The sequence below is a fragment of the Oncorhynchus mykiss genome, chromosome 11 (genome assembly GCF_013265735.2).
Source record: "Oncorhynchus mykiss isolate Arlee chromosome 11, USDA_OmykA_1.1, whole genome shotgun sequence".
Taxonomy (NCBI): domain Eukaryota; kingdom Metazoa; phylum Chordata; class Actinopteri; order Salmoniformes; family Salmonidae; genus Oncorhynchus; species Oncorhynchus mykiss.
The window spans coordinates 77,230,760-77,240,307 of NC_048575.1; the positions used below are offsets into that span (position 1 = coordinate 77,230,760).

Below are 9,548 nucleotides of genomic sequence, written 5' to 3' on the forward strand. Positions count from 1 at the left end.
TCTAGCAGCCGTGTTTATCACTAACTGAAATGTATTCAGTGCTTTATCCGGGTAGCCGGAAAGTGGAGCATTGTAGTAGTCTAATCTGGAAGTGACAAAAGCGTTAGATTCTGCATCATTTTTGGACAGAAAGTTTGATTTTTGCAATGTTACGTAGATGGAATAAAAGCTGTCCTTGAAACAGTCTTGATATGTTCGTCAAAAGAGAGATCAGGGTCCAGAGTAACGCCGAGGTCCTTCACAGTTTTATTTGAGACGACTGTACAACCATCAAGGTTAATTGTCAGATTCAACAGAAGATCACTTTGTTTCTTGGGACCATGTCCTCTTGGGTATGTTGTCTTGAAACCAGGGGAAACCAGCTGTAGACATTCAGGGACAGGAGTTGCTCTTTGGTCTGGCAAATATAATATGATATAATTAATGTAATTTAAAATATTCTGTCACATTGATACTATAAGCTAATGGTTGAACTTTGACCTTGTGCTCATGTCCTCTCCCAGGTGCCCATTGGTCTTTCCAATGTGGGTTTCGTTCCTCTATATGGAGACAACATGAGACAGAAAGTCCTCGCCCTGTTCTCCCAACAGGACCAGTTTACAGGTGACTGAGTGACTCACACTGTTTTATGGGGAAAGGGTTGCTGGTGTTGACACAAAATGGAGACTGCTCATGGTTAAACTGGGCTAGTTTAGTTTTAAACATGGTTTGTTCAAATCTTCTCTCCTAACAAATAATTGTGTAATGACCCAATCTATGTTGTGTGTCTTCAGGAACAACACGTCATATATATACATACACACACACAGGTCCACAATTATTGGCACCCTTGACGAATAAGGAGGAGCAAAAATACTGAGCAAAATAGGCCCATAACATCAAAAAGATCCACCACCATATTAAACAGTAGGTACGGAGACACATTATGCTTATCACAGTCTTCTTTCAACGCCAAACCCACCACTGGTGTGTGTGGCCAAATAGCGCTATTTTCCTATCATGCAACAAAATGTAAACGCCTTGGGTGTTTGCTAAACGGCAATGGGATTGGAACCATCGCTATGATCAGATGACATGAAAATACAGCTCTTTGGCAATGCACACCAGTGATGGGTTTCATGTTGAAAGAAGGATGCATAGGTAGAAAATAACCCCATTACCTACGGTTTAATATGGTGGTGGATCTTTGATGTTATGGGGCTTCCACTGGTCCTGGGGCCCTTGTTGAACTTTACCCAGTACCAGGACATTTTAGCCAAAAACCTGGTTGGCTCTGCCAGGAGGCTGAAACTTGGCAGCAAGTGGATCTTCCAGCAATACAATAATCCTAAGCAACACATAAAAATCCACAAATAAAATGGTTAATTGACCACAAAAATCAACATTTGGCCATCTCAGTCTCCGGACTTGAACCTCATTGAAAACCTGTGGTTTGAATTGAAGAGGGCAGTCCATAAGCACAGACAAAGGATGTCAAGGTATAAGATCCCTCCCAATGTGTTCTCCAACCTCAAAACATTTTAGAATAAGGCTCCTTGCAAGGTGAGGTATTGAAAAGTGGTGCCAATGAACTTTTTTTAACCAAAGCTATTTTTCTGAGCAATTGCGTTAGGACAAATAATGATATTTTTTTCATTTTACACACTTTTGCACATCTTTATCAAGGGTGCAAATAATTGTGGACTATTTACCAAATTGAATAATTAACCATTTTATATATATATTTATTTAACTAGGCAAGTAAGTTAAGAACAAATTCTTATTTTCTTTGACGGCCTAGGAACAGTGGGTTAACTGCCTGTTCAGGGGCAGAACAGATTTTTAGCTTGTTAGCTCCGGGATTTGAACTAGCAACCTTTTGGTTACAGGCCCAATGCTCTAACCACTAGGCTACCTGCCACCCCAAAAGTTTAAAAGGAGTTTATATATAGTTGATATGTTGTATTTATCTACTGTTTGTATATTTTCTCTTAGCGGTGGGGCTGTACCTGTTGGATCAATGGTGGTCACTGGAGAATATCTTAAAAACAGCAAACTCTGCCAAAGATGGAGCTGTGGAGGTATGATTAGTTGCCTCTCCTTTGAAAACAAAATAACTGCTGTTTGTTGGAATTAGACGACCCGGTTGTAGAGAGACGAAATAGCACGTGCATCCGTTTTCACTATTGTTGTAAAAGTTACAATTATAAAAGTTAAAGTTTGAAAATAAGATGTATCCAAGATCGATAAAAAATAAAATTGTGGGTTTATTTGATCATATCTTATTGAAGAATGTGACAGTATGGGTCAGTGAATTAAGAGACACTTAGTGGTGCTGACATGGTTGTGTTTATCTTCAGGTGGAGTCCATAGGGGAGCGGATAGTTCTGTACGTTTTGAACCGTGTGGTGTACAGAGCCAAGGAGATTAGTTCAGGCGAACTACCTTTCCTCTGCCACGGAGAGAACGACTACGCCAAGATCCTTTGGAAAGACGGACAGGCTGTCGGCTTCTACTCAGTCAAACCTTCAGGTACGAAACAGCTTTTATTGGTTGTGAGTAATTAACCATCAGCCACATCCACTAAGTACCACCTTCTTGGGTGATGCATGGCACCCATCTTAGGCTAGAATCCTCATCACTTATGCGATATTACATGGTAGCACTGAGGTTGTGCTTTAAGTGTTAGTTTATTTAACAGCACCATAACTATGGTTGACCGTTAATAATGAATTTCAGATACTGAAGATCGTGTGCGCGTTGTATAACAGAATGCTTAACTCACAGAAATATCTATGAGAAGTGAACATTGGCTACGCACGTACTGCATGCAGGGCTGTAGTGCTGCTGTAGCCCGTGGGAACGGCGCTACATACATGGAGCTGGTAGAGATATTTCTGGAAAATGCACTCTGATCAACTCTAAATAAATTACACTTCATTACCACTCCAATTCAATCAAAACGATAGAATGGCATACTAAATACTGTAAATATCTATGCTAGAGGTCAGTTTCTAAAAATGTCTTCTCTTCAAAAACAATTTGTTATGGACTTAGAGATCACTTGCCCTACTCTGAGTGCTTGGCTTACAGAAACGTACCTCACTCTATAGCGTATGCAGACAAACTGATTCCCTGCATGAACCTTATCACACCAACGAGATCTAGGATCCAAATTCACCATGTGTCTGCCTTGATGTTTATAAAAACTCCATGGACCACCTCTTGTGCAGTGGAACCCAGAACAATGTGACCCACACTGCATTCTGGGACAGGACACTTGGTTAATGGTGTTGTCCTCTAACCACCATTTAAAGGACGCTCAAATCGCTTAAAAAAATAACCCTCAACAAGATCTGCTGCCTACGTCTAATAGTCATACTCACTTAGTATTATTACAAGTAGAAGATCACCACTTCTCACAATCACGCTCCTTTAGTAAAGTTCAAAAGCCGAATCATTATCTCGCAAGATCAATGATTCATTAGTTGGCCTATTTTCAATAACAGAACCACATAACTCATGTGGCCAAACCTCAATAGCGTGCAACACTAATCAGGCCTGTTTTGATTGACACTAAATAGGCCTAAAAGAAAAGTGAATCATTTTCACCGGTAAAACATGAAGAATTATCATTCACAATTGACAGTGATGACAGCCTATTTTGAAATGAGGTATGCCTAACTTGGTGTTTGAGGGCATTAAGAATATAACATTTTCTGCTGGCAATCGGTGTGGGAATAGAAAGCGGTTGCAATTGGAGGATGCATTTTATGCATAGACCTATTCAATAGGTTACATCTGTCGGTACAACCTTTGATTGAGAACTGACAATTTAATTAAAAGGCCCCCCCCTCACCTAAAAAATAAAAAAATAAAATAAATAAAAACACTACACCCATTACGAATCCCTTTGGCCCAGCAGTCTGGGGGGGGGGGGGGGGGGGGGGATGGTAACGAGACCCGTAACATAACTCATGCAAAGTGTAATAGTGACAAAGTAACAGCGCAAACAAAAAAAAAACCCACAGACAACTTAATTACCGTCAAACACTCAGGGTTTATTTGAAAACACACGGTAAAGGGGGGGCAGGAAGGTGCTGAGCTGGACCCAAGGAAAGAAACACATATCCAAAAACACCCCTAAGCTAGACTAGCCTACAGCTAACTAACTAACCAAAAGTAATGGGTGGCCCGCCCAGTTCTACCTAGTGTTCTTAGACAAAGTAGTCCTACAGGTAGTGTATGCCCATGGGCAACTTGTCTTGGTTCCCCCTTTTCCCACCAGCAAACAAACACCACAACAAAATAACAATACTCACAGGTGGGGACAAAGTGATATGCAGGTGCTAAAACAAAAGTGAAATTTACAGAGCAATTACATGACAGAGAGGTTGCGCTTTAGAGAAAACAACTGACAGGGTTTTTAAACCAAGGGAAAGGGAATGTGATAGGGTAATGAAATAGGAGGTGTGTCTTCTGATTAGCGACTGATTGGTGACTGATTAGGGAATGATGATTGCCACCTGTGAGGAGGGGATAAGGAGAGAAAAGAAGTACACACACAGGATAACTGTAACAATACCACCAACTGTATGTATGCTGTCTGTACTTCTATACATACTGTATGTCTGGCTATCTTGACACGTCATCTCCATTTGTTTTCCCTATAGGCAGCTTGTGCAGTTCCTTCGTAACCCAATGCTATCACATTCCTGTCATGGATTCCATATTCGTCAGGAAGTGTCACCGTGGCAACGGTCTGGGTCTCCAGATGCTGGAGAACTTTGTTGACAGTTTCAAAGAGGAATACCTTGGGTTGAGATACCCCCTTTCAAAAGCTATGTACAAAGGTAATCATCAACCTTTTCTACTAGTTGTTCACACAGAGAAATGCAAGGGTGGTTGAGAGATCTCAAAACGTCCCAGACTTCCCAGACTTCCCTAACGTCCCAGACTTCCCTAACGTCCCAGACTTCCCTAACGTCCCAGACTTCCCTAACGTTCCACACTTCTCAGACTTCCCTAACGTCCCACACTTCCCTGACTTCCCTAACGTCCCAGACTTCCCTAACATTCCAGAATTCCCAGACTTCCCTAACTTGCGGCCATCAGCCTACAATACAAGTCCACTTTCCTAACAACTGCTCTGTATTGTTCTCCAGTGTGTGGGAAGTATCTGAGCCTGTACCCAGCCCACAGAGACCTACTGTGGGAAGTGGAGAGTGTTGGAGGACCCAGCCAGAGGACCAACATAGCCAACAAGATCCAGGCCATGGCCATGAGCAGTATGTTTATCACAGATTTCAAATGGAAGATGTGCACGTCCCCTAAGTGTCTTGATTTCTGTATTTAGGTGGCTAGATTGACTCCTCGTTATATGCCTTAAACATAGACAATTCTCAACAAAACAATGGAATTTCTTCCCTCAGCCTTATCCAAGAACTTGTCTTTTACGGAGCACTCTGTAGTGAACCGTGACGTGGTTGAAAACAAGGTGGTTATGGAGGAAGTGACTTCACACTTACAGGAACAGGAAGCCATGGAGTACACCGTTGAAATTGTGGTATGTTTTATAAATCTAACAATAGATTTAAAGTAAATAAGTAGGGATGGGCGGTATACCGTTTTACTTTGTATTGGTATTGATGCACGGACCGTTTTGGGTTTTCATTATAACTCCTATAATGTTATTTCAATGTTTAGTTTGTTAAATGTGATATGCAACTCCAGCATGTGTAATGTCAGCTTTTATAGTTGACTCCGTTTTGCTACTCGAGTCGTCTTTCTCCCTCTTCTCCTGCTGCACGCCACTTCCCACACCAAGCCCTGCCCCCTGTCACTCAAGGAGAGAACAGATGCTCAACCATGGAGTCACAAGCACCTCCTTGCAGTTCACTCTGCAGCGCAGTCAGTATGCATGGTCGGATAGATGCAACAAGATGTTGGTGACATGTGTTCTATAATTACACTATTAATTTGTTTTTTTTTACTGCTAGTTTGTCTTTTATTAGCAAGTTGTGTCTAAAATAAATATTGTTAGCCTAATGCTAATTAGCTGGCTTGCTAAATGTACTTAGAGTCAGAGTAAACACAGCTATCTAATACAGCCCTGTACCAACGCTGGTGTAGGCATAGATAAGCATTTTGTTTATACAGCAGTGTCTTCTAAGTCAAAGAGAAATAGGCAAAGCATGAAAATGTTAGCTAGCTACATGAGGTAAGAAAACATGTAAAGCAACATCTAATTACGGTCATGTGGAAACACAGACCAACAATTTGGTTCCTACCATGTCAATAATTGGCTAATTCATTCATTGTCATGTCAAACAACAATGTATTCAAGGTGTTGCCCACTATATTCAAACTATAGAATTAGAATAATCACTCTATTTCCATGATTCCAACAGTTCACAATTACCTAGGCCTATATTTGTTTGCCCATATCATGCAGCCCTGTGTAGCACAGTGTGGAAATGATAACAAAAGTGCATGAAATGCAGAAATTCATGAAAATTCTTATTTTTTTTGTTTGAAGTTGGATTGAACAGTATAAAACAAAACAGAAAGGAGAGCCAGATTGAAATCACATAATGTATGTGTTGCTACCCTTGGATCATGAACTGCTCACTACAGACCAGGGATCAAACCACAGTCTGTAGTGACGCCTCAAGCACTGCAATGCAGTGCCTTAGACCGCTGCACCACTCGGGAGGCCTAAATCAATGCATTTCTAAATTAATTTTGTACCTTTGCCCCAGAATAGGTAGTATAGGTTGATGGTTTGGATTACTGGATGCCAAGGTCATGTTTTTCCAGATTCTGTTCCAGTTGAAGGGTTTTTCAGATTCAATTAGATATGTGGACCATATTGTTTTAATGGCTATCTCAGAATATGAGCAAATACAAAAGTTGTTTATATATTATAGTGATCAGTCCTTTTGGGGAGCCCAGATAGTTGATTTGTAAAGCCCATCTTTGGATGGTTTGGTAGTTGGGTTTCCAAAGAGACAGCATAGCTGACCTGTAAATATAGAACAAAATAAGTTTCCTGGTAATGTGCATGTATCTTTCAAATCTTGGAACGTTCTCAAATAGTTATTGTTCATGATATTGGTAAAGAACCATTGGGGGGGATCCAAAAGTGTGACTGGAAATATAATTAAAAGTTTGGTGGATGATAGTCCTCCTACTGTACATCTTTCCCTCTTTGTAAATTTGTTCATTTTATCCGGGATCGTTTACCTTGTCATATACATTTTTTAAACCGCACTATGAATTTTATCCCAACAGCCAGAAGGGGAAGCAATGGGAAGCATTGAACTACAGAAATTCAGTCGTGGCAATATATTCATTTTGACAATAGATATTCTGCCGGTTAAAGAAACTGGGATATTATTCCATCTACTGAGGTCTGATTCAATTGATTTGAAGAAAGAGATTAGGGCTGGGCGATATGGACATATCACAATATTTTACAGTATTTTACTGTTGGAATCATGAAAATAGAATGATTGTTCTAATTCTATAGAAGCACGTAGAATACATTGTTGTTTGACAGGACAATGAAAAGAAAGAAAAGACAAACTAGCATCTGTAAGGAATGACGCTGGAGAAGAGAAGCAGGTACAGGGAGTCAACGTTTAATCGGAACCGACATGAAAACAGGACAGGAACAGTGTCAGAACTGGTAAAACACAGACGTAAGACAAGCAGTACAGCAGTGGGGAACAGAGCTGGGGAACTGACACATATAGGGGAGGTAACAAACAGGTGATTGAGTCCAGGTGAGTCCAATAATTTGCTGATGGGCATAACGAGGGAAGGCAGGTGTGCGTAATGATGGTGGCAGGAGTGCGTAATGCAGGGCAGCCTGGTGCCCTTGAGCGCTGGGGGGGAAGAGTGGGAGCAGGCGTGACAGCATCGTTGCATCCGACTGACCATGCAGAGTGAATGGCAAGAAGGCAAGAAGGTACTCGTGACTCCGTGGTCGAACAACTTCTCTCCCCTTGAGTGACAGGAGGCAGGGCTTGCTGTGGTTTGTAGTAGGCATGCAGCAGCAAGAGGGAGAGAGATGACTCAAGTAGCAAATGGAGTAAAGTATAAAAACTGACATTATACGCGCCATAGTTGTGTATCACATTTAACAAACCAAACATTCAAATGCCGTTATAGAGGGTAGAGTAAAAACAACAGTTCCATACCTCAACTCAGCACCCTGCGCCAGTAGAGATATAGTCAAATTCGGTACAGCACCCTGTGCCAGGTGGGGTATAGTCGAATACAGTATAGCATCCTGCACCAGTAGAGATACAGTCAAATATGGTATAGCATCCTGCACCAGTAGAGATATAGTCAAATATGGTATAGCATCCTGCACCAGTAGAGATATAGTCAAATATGGTATAGCATCCTGCGCCAGTAGAGATATAGTCAAATACGGTATAGCATCCTGCGCCAGTAGAGATATAGTCAAATATGGTATAGCATCCTGCGCCAGTAGAGATATAGTCAAATACGGTATAGCATCCTGCGCCAGTAGAGATATAGTCAAATATGGTATAGCATCCTGCGCCAGTAGAGATATAGTCAAATATTGTCTGCGTATAATGAGATGAAGTGATCTGTACATTGGTGTTATTTCCTTTGATTGAGGAATTGCCTGGGCATGGGGATAATAAGAATAGCAAAGGTGAAATTGGATTGCCTTCTCTGCTGCTTCTAGTGGTTCTGAACAGAGCAGAGCAGATATTGCTTGTTATTAACCATGGCTGAGGGATTGGCATATAGAATTCTGATCCTACTAATGAAATTGGAACCAATACTCACTCATATGTTCCAAGACAGACAAGAGATATGTCTATTCTAGTCTATCAAAAAGCATTAAGAGATAATACAGTTGTTTCTGATGAAGCATCTAAGATATGTAACAGTCAGAGGTTATCCAGGGATAAACGCTTTTTAAAAACCCGCTTGGGTCCGTGTGGACCAGTTTCCGGTAATTAAATCTCGAGATGGGACGACAAAAAAACCAAAACAGTTTAATATCAGTGTTTATCAAAGATAAGGCGATAGTGAGCAAACTGGGTGGCATCCTTATCTTTTAAAAACAATATTGTGATATATTCTGTATTTTGTTCAGTATGAATTTTTGTATTGTATTATTTACTTATGTACAATTCAATTAGTGTAGTGGAGGGTAAACGCATAGTAAACTCAGTTTACCCACTTTTTTTTTTACAAGACAGTTTACCCACCTTTTGGGGAAAAAGTGCATTTATAGGGAGTTTTCTACTGCGTCCGGCGATCCGAGTTAACCCACATATATATATATATATATATATTTTTTTGTACCACTACATCAATGTGTACAATGGAATTACGTTTTTCTTTCATAAAATGATACCTTATTCACTCTTAACACATGGTCTACAATCACATTTCTCTGTTCATAGGAGGAAGTTACACTGGTCAGGGTGCCAAAAGGCAAGTATTGGTTGATTCATTTACTGGATCTTCGCGATAACATACAAAATCTAACAATAGACTTCTCTTCCTAATGCCAATTT

General features: G+C 40.6%; 1 protein-coding gene across 1 annotated transcript in view; it reads left to right on the forward strand.

Moving 5' to 3' along the window:
- Window positions 1-9,539, forward strand: part of fam169aa (family with sequence similarity 169 member Aa) — a 39,928-nt gene extending 30,389 nt beyond the window's left edge. Inside the window, exons 3-9 of the mRNA XM_036936347.1 lie at window positions 504-603; window positions 1,975-2,060; window positions 2,340-2,511; window positions 4,653-4,832; window positions 5,145-5,267; window positions 5,412-5,545; window positions 9,435-9,539. Of these exons, the coding sequence (XP_036792242.1) occupies window positions 504-603; window positions 1,975-2,060; window positions 2,340-2,511; window positions 4,653-4,832; window positions 5,145-5,267; window positions 5,412-5,545; window positions 9,435-9,539 (900 nt within the window). The remainder of the gene's footprint in view (window positions 1-503; window positions 604-1,974; window positions 2,061-2,339; window positions 2,512-4,652; window positions 4,833-5,144; window positions 5,268-5,411; window positions 5,546-9,434) is intronic.
- The last annotated feature ends 9 nt before the right edge of the window (window positions 9,540-9,548 follow it).